At 44.3% G+C, this 21,627-nt stretch overlaps 1 protein-coding gene across 1 annotated transcript in view; it reads right to left on the bottom strand.

The window, feature by feature from the left end:
• The window catches only part of TRPC7 (transient receptor potential cation channel subfamily C member 7), a 118,772-nt gene extending 97,677 nt beyond the window's left edge, over positions 1 to 21,095 (bottom strand). The window contains exon 1 of the mRNA XM_090289459.1: positions 20,325 to 21,095. Coding sequence (XP_090145585.1) covers positions 20,325 to 21,077 — 753 coding nt within the window. The 5' untranslated portion in view covers positions 21,078 to 21,095. The remainder of the gene's footprint in view (positions 1 to 20,324) is intronic.
• Positions 21,096 to 21,627: the final 532 nt, after the last annotated feature.

Below are 21,627 nucleotides of genomic sequence, written 5' to 3'. Positions count from 1 at the left end.
TGAGATGCCACTTCACACTGGACAGAATGACCATCATTAACAAATCAACAAACAAGTGCTGGTGAGGATGTGGAGAAAAGGAACTCTAGTGCACTGTTGGTGGGAATGCAGACTAGTACAGCCACTGTGAAAAACAGTATGGAATTTCCTCAAATCTAAAAGTGGAACTGCCTTCTAACTCAGTGATTCCACTGCTGGGAATATACCATAAGAATCCCAAATCACCAACTCAAAAGAACTTATGCACCCCTATAGTTCATAGTGTTACAGAAACAGGGGAGTCCAAATATCCCCAGAGTTTGCTGCTGGGGGATGGGGAGAAGGAAGCAGCTTTCAGAATGCCTCCACATGCCTGAGGTTGGTGGCCAATGTCTTATGCAAAATGGCTTTAATGCATCCAAAGCCTCAGGTAGATGGGAGGAGCCTTGAACCAGGGGACGGTATGGAAAGCACACAGAGCCTACGTGGGGTTCTGTGAATGGTCAGAACTGTTTGCAATGCCCACTGCGTCAGAGGACGCAGTCAGGGATATATAAGCAGCTTCGGACATTTTAGCTCTCGCTCTCGCTCTGGCGCTCTCTCTCTCTCGCGCTCCCGGGCTCTCGCTCTCAGGGTCTCGCTCTCTCGCTCCCTCCACGTGGCTTGGTGAAGGGGTCTCCAGGCTGCTTTAAGAGGCTCTCGCCATGCGGTTTTTGAGGAGAGGAGATCTGCGCGGTTTGCAGGAAGAAGGCAGTTTGCAAGGAGGCTGAGAATCCAGGTGGTTCTGCATTGAGAGCTGGAGGGCACCACAGCACAGAAAGGACCTCCCCAATCAGATTGAATGATTGGCAGCTGCTGGTAAAGCTGAACTGTGCCTAGGAAGTAGGGAAAAGGGGTTTCTGACTTCCGTAAGACTGGCCAGCTCTGGGAGGGGGAGGCAGGACTTTGTGTAAATAAACAATCCTTTTTCTTTTCACCAAACTCTGGTATTGAGAGTTATAATTTTGGCGGTGGGCAATCGGGCCCCTAACTAAAGAGCCTGTGGGTTTGTTTTCAATTGGAGCAGCCCAGGGGTTCTGTAACAATAGCAGTACCATTTACAATAGCCAAGTGCTGGAAACTGCCTAAATGCCTATCAGTGGATGAGTGGATCAAAAAACTGGGGTACATTTACACAATGGAATACTACACAGCAGAAAGAAAGAAGGAATTCCTATCCTTCGCGACAGCCTGGATGGAACAGGAGAGTATTATGCTAAGTGAAATAAGCCAGTTGGTGAAACACAAATACCATATGATCTCACCCATAAGAGGAATCTAACGAACTAAATAAACTAATGAGCAAAATAGAACCAGAGGCTTGGAAACATGGAACAGACTGACAGCAGCCAGAGGGGTGGGCAGAGTGGGATAATGGAAAGAACAGGAAGGGAGTAGTCAAATAGCATGTATGAATGACCCATGGACGTGGACAACAGTGTGGGGATTGACTATGGGAGCAGGGGGTGGGCTGGGTGGAGGGGGAGCAATGGGGGAAAAATCGGGACAACTGTAATAGAATAACAGTAGAAAATTAAAAATATATACTGTTGTAATATTACCACTATTACTTATCTTTTATTGAATGCTTACTATGTGCAAGGCCCCAGGCTGAATACTTTACATATTTGCATTCTCATGACAAAACTAGGAAGTAGATACTATTATCATTCCTTTTATTTAGACAGGGGAAATGAGGCCCAGAGACTTCAGTGGCAGCTGGGATTTGAACTTGGGTGTGGCTGATTCCAAATTTTATAATCTCAGCCCTGGAAAGTACTCATAAAATACCAACTTCCCTGGCAAGTGCTCTAAAACCCCAAGCACTACCCTGAAGGGGCAGGTTTAGATTTCTTCCTGGTGAAGAAGAAGAGAAAGACAAGGCCTGTTGATAAGGAGCAGAGGTGCAGACACTGAGTAAGGCAGTAAGTACGCAGTGGCTCCTCACCCAGGGCAAGGCCAGGGAATGAGGCTGGCTGAGCTCAGACCACTGAGTGTGACCCACTGTAAGTTACCAGCAGCTGTGCTGGCAGTCAGAGTTGGAGTGGACAACATCCCTAATAGGATGGGCCATTCCTGTTCCTCCCAAGGCCCTATGCTTTTCTTAAAGTGCCAGTCTGTCTACTCCCCCACATCCTTTTTGGTCTTATGACTCCCACCAGAGTGGGGGTTCATCCTTCTCTATTGCATAACAGCTCCCCCCACATCCAGGATCACTTCACGGTACGAAGTTACGGGAATGGGAGGGAAGCCGAGGGTTTGCAGTTTCCTTTCTGCAGTGGCTGGGGGACCTTGCAGTTCATTTCACAGACACACACAAACTGACTGTGGCAGGGTGAGGTGGCATTGTTTGCCCCAAGCGGACAGCATGGTGACTCCTGGTCATGGTACACTGGCTTTTGCAAGCATCTTGGGGTGTGTTTGTGCTGTTGGAGCTGAAGCCCACAACAGAGCTGCAGAGGAGTGCTGAATTAATACCATCCTGTCCTTGGATCCTTCCAAAGCTTTCACCCACAGGCATACCTGAGCCACTTTGGTCCATGGATTAGCTCATGGAAGAACTCATGTGTTCATTAATCATTACTTCATTAATCAACAAAAATAAATAGAGCTCTGCCGTGTGCTGAGCACCGTGCGAGGGCCCTGGAGAAACAAGGAAGAGCAAGGAAGCATGGCCACTGCCCTCCTGAAACTGACAGACCAGTGGGCGCAAGAGACAACGAAGGTCCTACGGCAAAGCAGGGTGAGGGTCTCTGCCCTTTGTGCAAATTAGACCTGAGTTTCTTTACATCCGATCTCATAGTAATTCCCGGGGAAACATTTTCTTTCAAATAAAACCAGCCTCTTAGCTTGAAAGCTTGAGCGCTTTCCAGTAATCCATCCTTAAACAGATGTTCCACTCAGTTCCACGTGAGCCGATTGAACGTTTTGTGTTCTAGAAGCTGTGTCCAGTCCTGGATATGCAAGGAGGAGTGAGATGTGGTCACTGCTCACCCGTGGGGGAGCAACACATGACTCGATTGTGTTAATATTATGTGGTAGTGCCAGTCATTCATTCAACAAATAGTCATTGAGCGCCCACTGTGCCAGGTACTATTCTAAATCTTTGTGATACAGCCATAAGCAAAACAGAGTCCCTGCCTTGGTGAAGGTGACGTTTTACTAGGGGTGTGGGGACCGCAGATCGTTTTATATAGATGATTAAAGGAACTTCCTGAGGATGTGATTTTGGATAGAGAGTTGAAGCTAGTGAAGGAGGGAGCTATGAGGCTTTTTAAAGGGGGAGAATGGCATGGTCTGATTTGCACTGTGGTGGTGTGGCCTGGGCGTAGGATCAGGGTGTGTGCCACTGTCATCATCTGATAGGTGCAGTGGGGTAAGGATGCAGGGGTGGAAATGGATTGGGGAGACATTGAAGTTTTAATACCAGCAGGAAGGAAGGGACAGAGAGAAATCGAGAGCTCAATATGTGGCATGCTTGGGACATTAACACTGACATGTTAACATCTGATGGGTTACAGATAATTATTTATACACAAGTTCATTTTTGACTTTACCAATATAATCACAAAACAATTTGAGTGTGTGATGATGTTTAAACCTGCCTGTTTTCCTTTGGACCGAGTTTGCAGAACCTTAAATCTGAGTGCTAGAGAGGGGTGGCCACCTTTTGCCATGTCGTGGCCAGGCCTGCAGTCTTCTTTGCTTGATATCTGATAACTTTGTTGTTTTTTTAAAATGCCAAATTAAAAGAAAATACAAAAAGATTCAGAGCAAATGTGACCTATGCATCTCATTTGCACTAACTGTATATTGTGAAAACATTTCAGAGAAACACTAATTTAGAATTGGCATCACCAGATAACATACCCTTCTAGTGGATTATATCATGATTCACCTCATTATGGATTCAGAATAGTAAATGTTTGTGAGACTTGCTTTGAAGAGTAATTATAGCACAACATATGTATGGAAGTAATTTTTAAAAATTTGCTTGTGATTGCTGAAAATGCTAGTGATAAAGAGGCTAATAACTAGATGGCAAAGTAACAATTAGAAAAATGTAGAGTCCTGCTAATTTTAAAACAAAAACCAAAGTTAGGCAAATCAGTACAGTATTCCCCCTTTACGTGGGGGATAATTTTCAAGATCCCCAGTGGATGCCTGAAATTCTGCATAGTACTGAACCCTAGATATACTGTGTTTTTCCTACACATATGTATCTATGATAAAGTTTAGAGACTAATAAAAATAACTAATAATAAAATAGAACAGTTGTAACAACATACTGTAAAGAAGTTATGTAAATGTGGTCTCTTTCTCTCTCCAAATGTCTTGTATTGCACTCACCTTTTCACTTAAAGGAAGAACTTCACAGCTTCTCTTTGGCATGTCTGAATGCCGGCACCACTAGTGTTGGGCTTTGGGGCCATGATTAAGTAAAATAAGGGTTCCATGAGCATAAGCACTGTGATACTGCACAGTGGGTCTGACAACCGAGGTGGCTACTAAGTGACTGATGGGCTGGTAGTGTATACAGTGTGGATACTCTCGGCAAAGGGGTATTCATGTCTCGGGTAAGACAGAGATGACACTTTGAAATTTTATCACGCTACTAAGAACAGTGCTCTATTTAAAACGTATGAATTATTTCTGGAATTTTCCATTTAATATTTGTGGATCATGGTCGACTGCGGATAACTGCAGAAAGTGAACCTGCGGATAATGGGGGACTACTGTAGTTGTGATTTCTCGGATAAAAGAAGCAGGCTCCCTTCTTTTCACTTTAATGTGCCTGTCCGTGTGTTCCCAAGCCTAGACTGATGCTCCTCTCTGCTTCCTCTAAGAAACCCTACTCTCCTCCAGATAGCATGAGGTAATTCCAGGAGGACTTTCTGTATATCCCTGGGGAAATCCACTGATTCAGGCTCTGCACCTCCATGGCATTTCATTCTTAGGGGCTAATAGTGCTCTCTGTATTTTTGACATTTTCATACTTACCTAATCAACTTCATTCATTTGTATATTCCAGCTCAGGACGTGCCACATTACAGGACTTAATAAATTTGCATACATATACTCTGATTTAAGAATTATATTTGTAGGAAGCTGAGGAGCAAGGAAGTGCTGGCATGTGGCTACCAGGGAATTGAGTTAGGAACAGCAAGAGGGGTATGCTTGACTCTAAGAGATGCCTGTCTAGGAGCCAGAGCTGATGGTTAGAGGCTCATTATTGTTAGAGGGTATTTTTCAAATGTCCAACCAGTAGGGTAATTAGCTGGACTTGGGTCCTGGAAACTGGACCCCCGCGATTGCATGCTCCGACCAAGCAGAACAGGGAACTTAGCCTAACTGTTATTCCTTTGAGCAGCGACCTGTTCCTTTGAGCAATGACCTGGGGAATAGTAGAAAGTTTTTGTTTATACAAGTTGTATTTCTGTCCAAGTTCCTGCACCTGCAGGAACAGGAATGCTTTATAAGCCCCCCAGACCCCAGGGTTGGGACTATTCACCTAAGTACGGCTTGTGGACCGGGTGGACAGTTGCTGGCTAGCTAATAAAGACTCTTTAAATTCTAATTTGGTTGTCTCCGATTGTTTGGTTCTCGCACTTGGTCCACAACAATTATATTGTGTATAGGCAACTGCAGTAACTTTCTAAAAGTCCCAGAAGACATGAGTAAAAGGTGACTAAGTGATTGTATTTAAATAAGTTTAATCAGGAAAATCAGATTCCAGTTTTTTTTTGTCTTAAACTGATATATCCAGTGCATAACTGAATAACACTTGGAAGTAGGACTTATACCTGTTTTGTAAATATGAGAAAAGAAGACTGAGGCTTTGACATGATTTCATTTATCTCCACAGCTTCCACTGTTATCTATGTGCTGATGATTCCCAGGATTTTACCCCCAACCCAACCAGTATCCTAAGGAACTGATTCAAATATTCCCTGCCAAGTGGTCATATACACTAGTAAGTCCCACACACCGAAGGAAGATAACCTTCTGCTGATAGATCATTTAACCACTCAGTCCATTTCCTCATCTGTAAAATGGGAATGATAATCATTTCATAAGCCTCGGCTTAGATGTTAAACGTTTATCAAAATGCTTAATAGAAATGAGAAGCAGAAAGGGCTAGAGAGGTAGGGATCAGTGAGGGGTTACTAGTCCAGGTGCCTGGCTTTGTGAATGAGGATGAGTGGCAAAGCAGTGAATGACTGAGCTAAGGTCACGTGGTGGTTCATTGGAGAGCCTGGGTCTCCTCCCTCAGTACCTTCGCCTCAGCTGTGGGAGCCTCGCCTGTCAAGGCCCCACCCAGCATTGCCCAAAAGACTCTTTATGATGCCATGTTACCTGTGACATAGGCCATGTGCTGCAGAGAGTGTGATCATGATGCTCCAAGCTATTTGGTTTCCTCAAGTAATGTTGAAAATCGATTACCATGAGAGCACTCATCAAATATTTCCTTTAGGTGAAGAAAACATCCAACTCTCTTTAAAGTCTGGTGTCTAAATTTGTAATTTGAGAAGAGATACCTACCATTAGGCAAAAAACCCCTCCAAAACCCAAAAACTCTTGCTTCTAATTTTTTTCAGCTGAATTAAAACATTTTTTTCTCTTCCTACACATTTCCTAGAACTCATCTCCATGTTTATGTTAAAATATCAGTTTTAAGCACATAGAACATCAAGTTTCTGATGTGCTGTGAGAAGGTATTGGGTGAGTTCTTTGTAGTACAAACCTAAGCAAAGTTAACCACCAGAAGATTGTCATCAGGAAGATTCTGGGGCCAGTGTTTCCAAAGAATATGTAGGAGAAGCTGGAGAGAACTATTATCTAAACAGGCAGCACCCTGGTCTTCATCACCCAGTAGGTCAGCAACTGCAGGCTGTGTTCCCAAGAATAAAAAGACATGAGCTGTGTCCACTCCACACCCTGCCCCCAGGTCCAAGCAACTGTATTGTTAGTAAGTGTGAAGTGTGTTGTATTTCTAGGGTGTGTGTGTGAGAGAGAGAGAGAGAGAGAGAGAGAGAGAGACAGAGACAGAGAGAGAGAGAGAGAGAAGAGAGAGAGAGGAGGTCCCTAGCATTTCAGTGTGGGCCTTCTTAATTTTCAAAGCATTTAACCATCAATAATTAGCAAGTCTGCTCTGGAGCCCAGAATAACAAGTCATTATTAATAATTTCACACTGTAGGTATGAGAGGCAGAGAGATCAAAATAATATGAAAGATAATCATGCTGCCAAGCATTTTGAAAATCCTTTTCTGTTTGAGAAGTGATAGTATTTAGAAAATTTTAGCCCCATTCATGCTTATGTCACTGTAATTTTAGGACTAGATATACAACTTTAGTTTTTTAGTTCTCTTGGGTCTTACATCATAGTGTACCTACTGTGACCAGGGATGGTACTCCCCAACTCCTCCAGACCTCCTGGGGTCAACAAAAGAGTGCAGGTTGTACGATACCACCTGATCTATTTTATTGAGTGTTGATAGATGAATTCATGGCCTCCTATTGTTCAGGCAATACTTATGCAAGGATATTCAGAATGTTTATTGTAGAGTTTTCTTATCCCTACATTGTGTTTGAGTGTATAACATGGTAGGTACTGACTGATTACATATTTTAGAAATGGAAAAGAAAGAAAAAGACACTTAATTCAACCATAACAAGTGATATTTCTGAATGATGGAGATTTTTTTCACTTCGCAATCAAGTGCAGTTCTTTCAGTTTTCTTGATTGGTGTTAAATCAAGTTCCAAGTTGATTGGAACTCTGCCTTGGATCCAGAAGCTGCAGTGGCATTTCTCGGCTTCTTATAATTCATGGGCTTGAAGGGTAGCAGAATATGCCACTCCCAAATATGCCACTTTTGTGTAAGGATTATTTTGAGATGAAGGCAATTAAGAAGTAGGTGCAAGAAAAGCTTTGTCCTCCCCTGATTTGTCTAAAAGCAGGACATAGATTTGTAAGGGTGTTCCCACTTCCCTTGCTACCTAGGACAGAAGTTAATCACCAGAGACAATTCTAGACCTGTATCAGCCCAGAAACAGCACTAGAGGAATCAAATCTGCGTAACAGACCTGGCTAAAGGTAGTCCTCATCTACCATGCCTTCCCCCATATATTTACTTTCCCACTATTTAATGCCTTTGGAATTCTAGCTCAAAGTCCTTTTCCTTTGTCTTGTTACTTCTATTAAACTTTATTGTTTTTTAAAAATGCTGTCTGAGCCCAAGTCCTCATCACCACTTTGAGTCACTCATTTCTGAGTGCTCCCATCTGCTGTGCTATGCACATGTTAATAAACTTCTTTCTGTTATTTTTCTTGTTACTCTGTCTTTTGCCTGTCTAGTTTACAGGGCTGTAGTCAGGGAACTTAGGAGGATGGAGGGAAAAAGATTTTTTTCCTCCCCTAAAGCCTAATAGAGGAAAAAAAGAACCACGACTTTTTTTACCATTATACAGCCTGAAAGCCACACACTAAAATAATCCACAACTATGAACTCAGAAGGGTGGAGGGAAGATCATTTTTCCTTCCCTACACGGGCCTGTCCATATTTCCCTGACCAGGGGCTCAGCCACTCTTCTTCACGTGGCCCTTCCTCAGTCCCTGGGGCCTACCTGCCCTCTGTACTGGGCCACACAGTTGCTTGGGACTCAGTGAATTGTCGGAGATTTAGTTTTATTGATTTATTTACATGTGTAGGGACTCTCGTCGTCGTCGTCAGCAGCTGTCCGTCTCGAGAGACGATGGTGTAGCTTCTTAAGAGTCTATCTGCACCGCCGAGAATGGCTGTGCAGTCCGACTCGGGAGTGACACGGTATCTGTCTCCTCCCGTGTTGAATCGACATCTTGCGATGACGCTGGAGTGTCCTCTCCAGTGAAGCTGAAGCTACAGAGCCTGGGCAGGGTGATATGGAGGGTCTGCTGTTGCCCATGCAGCAGACCCCCCCTCTCTTCACAGCTGAAGGGTCCAAGGGAAAGACGGAGTCAATACAGCTTGGCTTCAGGTGCGCCGCAGGAGTTGCCGGTGTTGACTACAACGTCAAACCGCCTTAGGGACTCCGGCTCCGGATTTTCTGTCGGGGTTTACTCCCTTAGCCTTTCCCCTGAAGAGGTATGCCGCAAGGCAGCGGAGGTTTTTTGGAGTCAGAGTTTTCCTTCTCTGATGTGCCCTGACTGGAAGATCGAACCAGCGACACTTAGCTCGCAGGCCGACGCTCAATCCACTGAGCCAAACCAGCCAGGGACTCTCAACTTGTCAGGAAGGCATAAAGATTATTTTAAGCTAAAAACATCTGAACAAATAGCAGCTAAACTTCTTTTACTTCTTTTAAAACTTTTTATTGGAGCCTCTTAAAAATACAGTCACTATAGATGTGCTGAGGGTGTTAGTGCGTGTTGTATTCAGAAAGGAGACTGACCACTCACACCCAGATGAAAACAGACATCACAAACTTTCATGCCTTCCATTTGTTTTCCTAAAAGCCTCTGTGTTTCCTAAAAGTCCTCTTTTTTCCTTAGAAACTCCTTTCTTTCCTCCCTTGGTGTATAAACCCTTATCGTTATTGTTCAGTAGCTGCTTCTTTTAGGTACTCTATATGCATATGAATCAACTCTGTCTTTTCTTTGGTTAATCACAACCCTACAACCACTGCAAGGTAAGATGGTAGAGGAAAAGTTTTCCTCCCAACACATGAGACTGAAAATTTCCAGGACCTGTTACTTACAAAGTGTTGGCATCACATGGGGGAAATGCGAGAGTTACAGTATTTAATGAACCAGAATTCCAAATTGCTTATACAGTCTGGTAACCATTACACAGAACAAACAAATCTATGCACAGAAAGAAAAAAAAAAAAGTGGACCTCCATACCTGGTAATAGGTCATAAAACAAAGTCTTAGGAGTAAAACTGTGGGGGAATGGGTAGAGGAAGAGCCATTTATAGGACACTGGGATGGCATAAAAGTCCAGGGGCAGAAATGCGTGTATTGGGAATTGGTATGTGATAGAGGTGGTGTCACAGGGTAGTGGGGGAAAGTTAGATTATCTAGTAACAGTGCTGGGAAACTAACTCAAGGAGAAAAGCAGACGTTTGACACAAACTCACCCTACGTACAAAACTAAACTCCAGTTGGACTACGAACTTAAAAAGATGGAGAAGGACAAGAACCATGTGGTTTCACTGATATGTGGGACATAAAACAGAAAGCAGCAAACAAAACAAAGGCTCACGGGCATAGACAACAGTGGGAAGAGTGGTGAGGTGAGGCTGAAGAGGGACAGGGGGTCACGTGCATGGTGACAGGAGACTTGGCGTTGGATGCAGAGCACACAGTAGAGACTGCACATGATGCACCGTAGAATTGTATACCTGAAACTTACATAATCAGTGGTCACCCCAGCAAATTTAACAAAACAAAATAAAATAATAAATGGTAGCTCTATAAAGGCAATGGAAGAAAAAAAATAGGTGTAATGCAGGAGAATGTTTTTGTGACCTTGTGGGAGAGGGAGGATTTCTTAAGGCCTAACACACAAACCCTTTCAAAAAATAAGGGTTTTCAATAAAGGGTGACACAGACAAATTTCACAGAGGGGTGATAACTGGGAAAAGATATTTGCAATACCTGAAGTAGACAAGAACTAGTATTTGGAATATATGAGGAACTCCTGAACAAAAATGTAAAAATTCCCCCAACCAGAAAGCCTGTTAAAAAGTGGGTGAAGGAATGCTAGGAAGAGGTAAGTCACAGAAAATAGAAACCCATGTGACTGAGCAATATATGAAGCACCCAGCTTCATTAGCAACTAGAGAAATGCAAATTAAACCAATTTCGCATCACTCGTACTGGCACACATTGGAAAGTAGGATAATACCCAGAGCTGGCAGCGCATGGCAAACCACAGCCCCAAGGGCGGGCCTTCTGGGGAGCAGTTAGGGTGTTGAGTGTGGGCAGACCTCGCCAGGTCTATCACACGAGAATGCTAAACGAGGATCGTAAGCAGGTAAAGGATGTTCTTTGCAGCATTACGTATGGTCACAAGAAATTAGAGGCAGTCTAGGTGTGTGTCTGTCACTATGGGAATGTGAAAGTAAAAGGCTGCAGGTACAGATAATGGGATACGAGGCAGCAGACAGAAGCAGTGGACTAGGTTTACATACAGCAATACAGAGAGACTGTAAAAAACTTGGTGGTGGGTGAAAGAGTAAGAAAGGTCATAATTTCATAGTATGATCCCTTTTATGTAATTTAAAAACACAAGCCAACAATGTAGTTTTCCATAGTCTCCATTAGCATGTAAACTCTATGACGCAAAAATTACAGGTTTTTAGTGGTCTCTAAGTGTTCCCAACCTCTAGAGCTTTTCACATAGTAGGTGCAAAAGCAATATTTCTTGAATAAATAATACATGTAGACATGCATATATATATATACACACACATTATATGTACACATTTATATGCATGTGTGTATTTCTGGGGTGGGGAAAATGAGAAAGAGGATAAAATATGAAGGGGAAAAATATAATGTTCCATCAACTGAGTCATAGTATTAATTCCAATTTTGCACCTGGGGGTAAGGGAGCACTAGGGGGAAACATATGTGTATAAATTTTTCTTATATGATAGGCTTAATGCTGAATTTTCTGTCTCCTACTTTTCTATATTTTCTAAAGATTCTATAATCACTGTGTTTTATTTTCAATACCTCAAACCCAACACTTGGAAATGTTTTTCTCACTCTTGAGAGGGCAGTTCCCCAAAGCCAAGTTTCCTCCATTCCTTCTGTCAACGTAACCTCTTTACCCGCCCTGCCCTCCCAGCCACCACATGTACAACTTATACGGAATTCCAGTATCTGTCTCCACTTGTGTCCTGGTCGAGAGCAATCTCCCCGTTCTCTTCCAGACTGACTCCTAGTGTTAGGACTGTCTTTGGCTTCCCAGAATAACTGACTTTTGGCCTTCTATTTTGCCCAGCTGTGAGGGTTGGCCTGGATTCCTGGTCTCACCTTCCCCAGGTCATCTCAGTGTGGTTCTATCCCATTGTACTGGGTAGAATAGTGTCTCTTCAAAATTCATATCCCTCCTGGAACTTCAGTATGGGACCTTATGTGGAAAAAGTGTACTGCAAGTGTAGTTAAGACAAAGTCTTACTGGAGTACAGTGGGCCCCTAATCCCAAATGACTGGCCTTTATAAGAATGTCCATAAAAGATGAGGATAAGGGACACAGAAACACACAGGAGATCGCTGTGTGACAGCAGGGGCAGAGATTGGAGTGATATGTCTACAAGTCAGGCATCGCCACAGAAGCCAGGAGGAGGTCAGGAAGGATCCTTCCCTAGAGCGTTCAAAGAGAGCATGGCCTGATGTCACCTCGCCTTTGGACCTCTGGCCTCCAGAGCTTTGGGGGAAGAAGAGGGAGAGGTCTACGCCATGCCCTTATTTATGCTAAAAGCAGCTCCAGTTGGATAAAAATTACAGATGAAATTTAGCCATTTTCCTGTACTTTAATGAAAAATTTACTTTGCTCTTGCAGCCAACAGAGGGAGAAAGATGTCCTCTGATTCTGGAAAATGTATAAAGATCAGAATCCAATGGAGCCCTTTTTATTCTGGGTTATCACCCCTTTCCAGTGCCTCTATGCCAGCAGAGCTTTGCAATGAGCAGTTCGCCCAGACCTAGGGAGTGAGTTTCTCTACCTCCAAGGGATCTGACTGCTGTCGCTCTGGTGGTGATGAGTCACCCACTGGTTGAGATGTCTTGGTCCTTTCACACTCATATGCCACTCACCCTCTTCCTGGGTGACTTCCCCTTCCTACTAGTTGTCCAGCTCCTTTCAGTCTGTCCCCTCAGTCCATTTTCTACAGTAGGTGGAGTGGATCTTTGCAAACTGCAGAGACGAGCCACTCCCTCACCTGCTGAAAACTTCCCATGGCTCTCATTCACCCTAGAGTGAAGTCCAGCTTCTTACCATAGCTGCCAGTGATAAGGTCATGGCTGGGGTGTTCTGTCACCTGCCGCCTCTCTCTTTCACTCCCTTCCTTAGGGAGCTACTCATGATTCTCTAATAGGCCTCTCTTTGCCTTTCTGCACTGGGCTGTTTCCTGTGCAGTTTCTGTGCCTCGAACCATCTTTCCTATCCCATGCCATCTGTTTATCTCTACCATACTCTCAGGTTTTCTTTAGACACTGTCTCCTCTGAGACATCTTCAAACTCCTGCACATGTGTACGCGTGTGGACCCACACACAGTGAGCTGTCTCACTAAGTCAGCTCTTTCAAAATTGCCATTTTACTGCATCGCATGATTTGTAAAGCTGTGTTTATTGTGTGGTTCTATGAAGAATGCCTATCTTCTCCGCTAGACTGGAAGGTCCTGAGGGTCGGAACTTGATTTTGTTCAGCATTTCATCCCAGCACCCAGCCCAGAGCCTAGCTCATACTAGAGGCTTAATAATGCCCAATGATAAGTGATCAGGTAGCTCTGTAATGAGGGTCCACCCAGTTCTGATATCCTGTGAGTCTACAGACCCATTCTCCCACCACACCCTCCTGCTATGTTTTCCTCATTTAATCTGTGATGTTGCTGGTAACTCACATGCCTCCATGTTGATAGTGTGGGTAGGTAACATCCTTGATTAATGTTGCCCTGTTACGAGTAATTTATACAGCATTGTAACTTTTTTCAGTGAAAAATTCTTCATTTTCCTAATTTCCATTTGATTTAGTTTGTGCTACTACTCATTGACTGGTATTCTCTAAGCACCGTCTCCATTTTCTCTGTATCTCTTGATATTTCATCCTAATAGTTGCACTTGTATAGGAAATTTTTTTTTTCATTTTTTTTATGTGCGTAGTGATGAATCTTTTCCATGGAGATATTTTATAAAAAGTAATCTCCGTACTTAGCAGGAGCTGCGCCTGCCCATTTCTTCCCGCCTCCTGCTCTGCTCCTCTGTCTTTCCTGCCCATGCTGCGCCCTTTCACAGCAGTATTTCAGCAACGCTCTAGGCCCCTGTTTCAGTGGTTTGCATTCTTCCAGTTGGAAAATATTCTTTGCCTTGTTTTTAACCATGGAGCTTACATACACAATCCCTACTTTCTCTTGTTCTGTAAAGATCTCTTGGTGGGGAGGGAGGGAAGCTTAGCAAAATCAGGAAGACCCTTTGAATAGAAGAAATGCTGAAACAGTTTGTGTTTATTGGAAGGAAGAGTTGTGGCACCAAGAATCCAGTGCATTTTGGGGAACAGAAAGGGATCCCCAGTGAGCTTTGTGGGGGGAAGGTCAGATCCTCTGCATAGTGTTTTATATTCTTCATCTCTTTTAATCCTCACAGACACCCTGAAAGGTCATCAGTCATTAATTCACTCACCAATTCATTGATTTGCTGAGTACCTAATATGTGCCAGGACTTTCTTGAGGTCAAATGGGATGAGATATGGAAAGCTCTTGACAAGTGGGAGAACCCTGATGGCATTTACAGAGATGAAGGAACAGGCAGGAGTTTGGTGGGGAAACAAACGTTCCATTTAGGCTATCTCACAATTCTCATACCACCCTCTCCCCCCCTTTTTCAGATAAGAAAACTAACTTCCACTAGATGCCCAGGATTTGGTTGCCGGGAGATGGCTCTGGGACTGGAATTTAGGCCATTCTGATTGCAGAGCCAGGATTTTCACTCTCCAAAGCCCAGGGGAGATGAAGCATGGCTGTCCTGGGCCTGCCATTGCCCTTGTTCTCACCTAGCAAAGTGGCCTCCTTATGCCACCTCAATATCTGTCCCCCAATGTCACTATTTCTTTGTATTTTAGAGGCTGATACTATCGGCATAAACTCCGGAAGAGGAAAATCATTTACCTTTAGGCATTAGTTGTGACCCAATGACAAATTGTCATTAAAGGACACGTTAATTAGTTTTTCCTGTTACGATTCATTAATGAATGTCCTCCAGACACTTAGGTAGAAAACTACAAAAAAGACAAAACTGACATGGGCAGAGGTCACCTTTGTCCCTTCTTCTGAGATCAGCCAGTGTCCAATCTTACTGTCAGGTATGAAAGCTGATAATCCTGGCCCCAGGGTGGACCTGCTTACCAGCACAGGTGCTCTGACCGGCCCTTAGCTGTGCATGCTTAGCGGGGGCCATAAAATCATAGCTCATCACCTGACCTCTGTGACCTTTCTCTTTTCTGCTTCCATTCTGCATCACCAGGTACTCATGTAGAGAGCTTGGGTGACCTAGTCAAGAGCCCTGAGGGTATTGGCAATGATAAGTGAGTGCTTTGAGGAGTTTTCTGCCACAGTCTCTTAAAAATAACTTCCTTTTAGGACCTGCAGCCTTCACAGCTTAAAAAGAATATTTTCCCAATAGGAAAGGAAACAATTTTCAAGTCATTTCATTCATGTTAGGCATTTGTTTATACTACCAGCCAAGCTTACAAACTTCAAGGAAATGTATTTTCCCAGGACGTTGGGCTATAAAATTTAAAAATGTTAAAAATACTGAAAGCATGAGAGGAATGGTGCAAACACAGATCCACTGGAGGCAAAGGGCTTATTCAGCCTTTGGCACTACTGCAGGCCCAGGGTGGGCCTGTCCTCAGGCTTCCTGGCTCGGGCCCCAGGGGCCAGAGTTCATGTGTGCTCCGAGCTCCCTACCACAATACAGAGCCACTCCTCCTCCGCCTTGCCTCCTTTTCCCTTTCCCCTTTTGATAAGTTTGCAAGCAGATTACACACTGTCATCTCAACATCTTTACCTTCCACAATGGCATCTCACTAGAGATCATAGCAGGTGGCAAATTGGTATGATTTATCATTATTTGCATTTTTAATTTGTGGTATTTTAGGCCCACAGAGTTTTTTCATCAGTCTTAAAATGGCAACACAAACATCAATACATAATTCATTATCTGTTTTTCGTAATACATGTGGTTAGCAACTCATTGACAAACAGAAATTCATCAACACTTTCAACAAGGTGAAGGTGCAGCTCTAGCTCCCTTGCTCCTCCTCTTCCCCTCTGTGCTCTGTACGAATAAATTGCAGGTGACTGAGCACAATCAGCAGCTTGCATGCTGATGCTTTGTCAACAGGAAATGCTTTCTCAGTTGCAGATTTGTCATTATTCAGAATGACCTAATCTTAACCAAGGTAAAGTGTTTGTCTGGCTCCCACAGCTCCCTGACTTGGGGACGTGGTACTTCTCAATTTAAGCAAAAGATGAGAGAGCAGCACGGGTACCTCCAACCTCCATCCTGCTTTGTCCTTCCTTTCAAAGTCCTGGACCTCACTCTACAATATTCTCTTGTCCTTTCCGTCCCCGTCCCCTCCCACTCCTGCTAGGCATGGCTGTTGGCACAACTCTAAATTGGAAGAAAGCTATAACGCTTATAATCCTTTGAAACAACAGCTACACGGGTAAACAACACACATAGGCAGAATGCCAGGAATTTGACTGGGAAGACGGCAAAATAAAGGAGACCCTGAGCAATTCTATCAGTAAGATGACCAGTAAAAAAACCTGAGCACTCTTTCAAGAGAAATGTACAGACCTTATTATGTTCTTAGTGGCAGAAGCTGTAACTCAACTGAGATAGACAGATTCCTTATATTTCACCATGCTACTCCAGGAGCCACTACAAACACCGAGAGCCCATTCCCTCAGTGCAACGCCTCTGAGTAGTCCTTTCCATGCTGGGGTTCCCCTCTCCTACTGCAGAGGAAACCAGTCAGCCGAAATGTCATCTGCGGCCGGTGCTCCCAGACCTCACATTGCAGACACGTGGGGCAAGACCAAGAAGGCACACGGCCCTCAGGGCTTCAGTGGTCATTGACACCATACAGTGCAGCACGTGATTGGTCTTCAGCTATGCAATGTGGGTAGGTTTTATCCCTTCAACCACAGTGAAACCTTTAGGACTTCCCCATTCCACCATGTCCATCAAATCCCTCTATTAAATTCACATATGCAGGAAGAGTCTAACCTGTATATAAAAGTAATCACTTGCCTCATCTGCTGAAATGGTTATCCTCTTAGGCTTTTCTTCCTTTCCCTCATTAAGTATTTATGGAATGCTCAATAGATTCCTGGGCACCATTCAAGATACTAGGAAGTCCTCAGTGGCCATGATGAGCTTTAATATTTTTCTAAACCCAGGAAGATAAGAGATATAAGAAAATCCTTGGACAGAGCTGGTTTTCCAGCAGGCATCCCACTCTTGCCACAATTGACTGGAGACCTTGACTTTAGCTCTACTTCTTGCTAATGACTAGACTATTCTGGTGGTAAATTAAACTGACTAAAAACAAGAGCCTCAGCAACTGACTCCAGGTTTTCATGCATAATGTTTGTCAGGAAGAGTCACTCACAGAATGAGTGTTTTAGAGCACCTGGGGGATGACACAGGACATCTTCATTGAGAACCTGATAGCTTTTTTATACAGTTGGTGGCACTGGGTCATCCCTGTAACACGGTGCCATCAGTAGTTTGTAGTTCCTTTAAAGCAGAACAGACTCCTAAAGAGTGCATTTCAGAACACATGCATTTACTCTTTATTCTTTTATTACAATTTGACTTCATTCTTGCTAAGCTGCTCTCTTCTCTGAGAAGATTTGTAATGTCAGGGATGCACATGCAAAGATATTTGAATAAGTAGTAAAGTTCTAAAGGAACCCTTGTGTTAATTTATAAGGCACTCTTTGCTGACAATTGAAAGACATTTCAAATGAAAGTAACTAGGGAGATGTTAATGGCCAGTGAATGCATATTTATGTGAACTCTCATCTGCTTAAATTATTGCAGTATAGAAAGTATTTGTCATCATGTTAGTAGTGTTCTTAATTGTCCATAATTCTATAATTTATTTTTAAATTAAAATAACATATTAAATGATTTTAGCAAAATTTCCAATTTTAGATATTATATATACTAAAATATGCCAGACTTTGGGTTTTAGTAAAAGGAAACAGCCTAAATGTAATTCTAAATGTTAGTCTAGCATCATTTTATGTAGTAAGGCTGGCATGCTCCCAGATTTCAGATAAGTAGAGAATCATGCCATTATCCGGATAATCTGATTCAAAAGAGATTGTTCCCTTGAATTGTTTTATTCTTGGCCAGAAAGATCTAAATTAGCCTTTTTGTTTTTTTCATAATCTATATGTAGATTCAGTATGAAGCCCAGGGTACAGCAAAATTCCACCAGGTTTCCTTGGGATACCATTGGTCTTATTGCTGGGAGGTGGAGTTCACCGGGTAGCAAGAAGGAAACAAGAGTCAATAGCTACATTTCTCGTGAGCTTCTTTGGGTAACCTTTATATCTGCTTCCACCGATTTTTTTCGATGAGGCCATGAACAAGACAGGATTTTGGGAAGTGTCTCCAATTCATTAGATGGGTCCAAGATGGGGACACAGCTGGAATAAAATTGGTAAGAATATTCTTTCTCTGTTTACAGCTTTTGGTGCCTTGAAGCTTCCTGTAGGCCTGGTTTTTCTGTGCCTGGCTGTTGGGTGTCCATGCAAGCTACGTTGTGCCCCTCGTTAGTCACAGTGCCTCACACTCTAAATCCTGTAACTCATCTTACCTACCAGTAGAGCAAATTCCCCAAACTCCAGCTTTCATCATTCTAGTCCCCTAATCACAAACTTTCCGAGGCTCTCCACTTGCTACAGGATAGCATCCCAGGCGCCCAGTCTGACACACAGGGCCCTCTGATGTCTGCCTCCAGCTCACCTCTTCAGTGCTCCTACTGTGTGCCTCACCAGAGAGTCTAGCCACACTGAGCTTCTCAGCAGCCCCTTGCCTGCTGGGGGCCATACTGCACATCACCTTCACCTGCTTCCTCCGAGTGCCCACCTCTCCTCCCACTGACCCAGTTTCTCCTGCCCTGCAAGTCCCAGCACAGTTCTGTTTCCTTCTCTGAGGTCTCCCTGAGTGATGTGGTGCACGGGGCTTCCCTTGCTGTGACTAGGTACCCATCCTCAGCCACCTAATTGTGTCCCATGCAGGGGCAGCTCTTGCACTGATGCCTTGTTTGGACACTGAGCTTTTCTCCTGCGGGTGACATCTCTTCCCAACTCTGTGTCAGCCCTGCCTGTGATCCCCTTTTAATATGCACCATTAGCATTGTAAGATCTGATTGAAAGGCAGGCTGAGAAATTACTAGCCCAGTTGTAGTTTCTACTCTTCAGCCACACCTTCTGCAGTGGTGAATTCTTTTATCATTCAGATAAGGACAAATGAGACTCTGAGAAGCCCAGTGCATGAAAAAGGCCTCTGACTTGCAGTTCCCATAATGGCTAGGAGCTGGTTCTGATGTCCTGGTGCTTAGATTAGGATGATGGCTTTGCTACTAACTGGCTGTATAATATCTATCTCTGTGTTTTCATATAAAATGAGGATAAAAATGGTCTCCATATCAATAGTTGTTGAGGGGATTAAACAACATCGTATTAAGGTAGTTAGTCTTCGGCACACAGTAAATACTCACTAAATGTTTGCTCTTAATTATTATTGAACACTGTCAAAGGAATTAGGTTCCAGTGTTCTCTTTCAGAGGGGGTGTCAGTTGACGGGAAAAACACAGGCCTGCCGTTGAATAATGGACTTTGGAGATGGGTCTCCATCCCCTGGGCTAGCCTGATAGGTCCAGGTATTATCAGGGTGACTGAATTACAGGGCTTTTTCCCATGCCCAGCTACTGGGATGACAAGACCAACTCTACAGTTTTATTTTCATTTTCATGTACCTTCTTTTTAGCCCACTTGATAGGACAATCACAATGGCTTGCTGACTTGAGAGAGGCTGCAGCCAAGTCTTATTAGCATTAGATATGAGACTGTATCTAGGATCAACACAGTCCAGGATGGGCTAGAGACGTGAACCAAACAAGTGAGACAACAAGACCAAGACCTGGACTGGGAAGCCACCGCAGGATTTGTAGATACCCATGAGCTCCCTGAGGGTAGAGCTGCGGCAGGTACATCAGAATCACAATGTAATCCTGCCTGCATGCCTCTTGCCTTTTACTGCATGGATTTGTGCGAGACATCTCTTCACCACGTTTTTGTGTTTTCAAATATTTCACCTAATGTGCTGCTTTTCTTTTTCAGGTCCATATCTGACACAAGTGGAGGAAGTACCCTTCCTCTCTATGAGCCCAAAAGACAAGACCCCAAGACCTTCACCCTGTGTTACACTGGAAGACAGCCTGTTTGACTACTGGACACACCTGGAAGAGCCCACTGTGCAAGCTGCCTGCAGGGTGGTGAGTGGTGAATTACCTTGAATTCAGTCTCGATGTTGGCCAGTCTGGCTAACTCATTGCTTAGCTCCAGTGCGGTGAGGACAGGATCTTCACTGGACAGGGACAAGTAGGCGGCACTTGCCAGTCCCTTGTAGGCATTCATGCGGGAGCGCGAGTGGCTGAAGGAGTCCTTCCGCTGTTTCTCGGTGCACTCGTTGCACTTGCAGAAGTAGTCATGGGGCCGCTCGATGCGGGCGCCCTTGAGCAGGAGGATGTGCACGATTTCATACTCCTGGCAGTGGGCTGCCAGGATGATGGGCGTGATATCGTGGGAGAAGCGCGTGCCGTCCTCGTCATAGGCATAGAAGTCGTCGTCACGCAGCTCCTGCTCCAGTGGGCTGAGCGTCAGGCGCTGGCCCTGTGCGAAGGCCGGGTGGCTGAGGATGGCCTCCACAATGCGCACGTAGCCCTTGCTGATGGCCAGCAGCAGTGCGTCCCCCACCCGCGCCAGGTTCTCCTTCTTGAGCAGCAGCTCTGTGACCTCCAGGTGCTCGTTGCCCACGGCCAACTGCAGTGCGTTCTGCCCCATGTAGTCCACGCAGTTGAAGTTGAGGGTCTTGGACTCCTCCAGCATTTTCCTGACCACTGGGATGTTGCCATACTCGGCTGAGTCCAGGAAGCGCTCCTCCTCAGGTGTCAGGCTGGTGCCCTTCTCATTGAACATGTAGGCCGGACCCCGGATGGCCTGGCGGCGGCCCTTCTCTCTCAGTGTCGTGTGCCGGCGCTGCATGTTTTTGAAGGTGCTGCTTCCCAGCCTGTGGGGCGACAAGGCAAAGATGCTCAGTTATTCCCCCATGGGCCTGTGGGTTCCCCTGGGGCAGAGCAAACAAACATTGTTGAGATAAAAGAGAATGTCATGATTGGAACTTAGGAGAAATTTTGAAATCTTATTAGAAATTATTGTCTGATCATTGAGATTAAGACAAATTGGATAATCTGAGCTATTCTTACTCAAGTGGAAGTATTGAATTAGTTAGCCAGCATCTCCACCACTGGTGGGGAGGAGTGGTAGCAGAGTTGAAGTGTTGGTTCAGGTGGAGTGTCATGGGAGATAGAGGTGGCAGGTGTTGGGTACCGATGTGGCTGACAGGCCAAGGGCTGTCAGTTTTATTTCCATTTGTGCAAAGTTAAGCATATCACTTAACTTTTGAGCTTTTAGTAAATGCCTCTCTGCATTTTTAGTTGCCCAATGTGAGTGATTTTTTGTGTGCCATATAGGGTCCATAAGAGGAGTAAATGAGGTAGCATGCATGTAAAAAGTACTCAGTCAATGTTGATTT

Source organism: Furipterus horrens, unplaced genomic scaffold (assembly GCF_987537825.1).
Source record: "Furipterus horrens unplaced genomic scaffold, mFurHor1.1.pri manual_scaffold_10, whole genome shotgun sequence".
Classification (NCBI taxonomy): Eukaryota; Metazoa; Chordata; class Mammalia; order Chiroptera; family Furipteridae; genus Furipterus; species Furipterus horrens.
The sequence above is the reverse complement of the archived record's forward strand: the minus strand, read 5'-3'. Positions and strand labels throughout refer to the sequence as shown.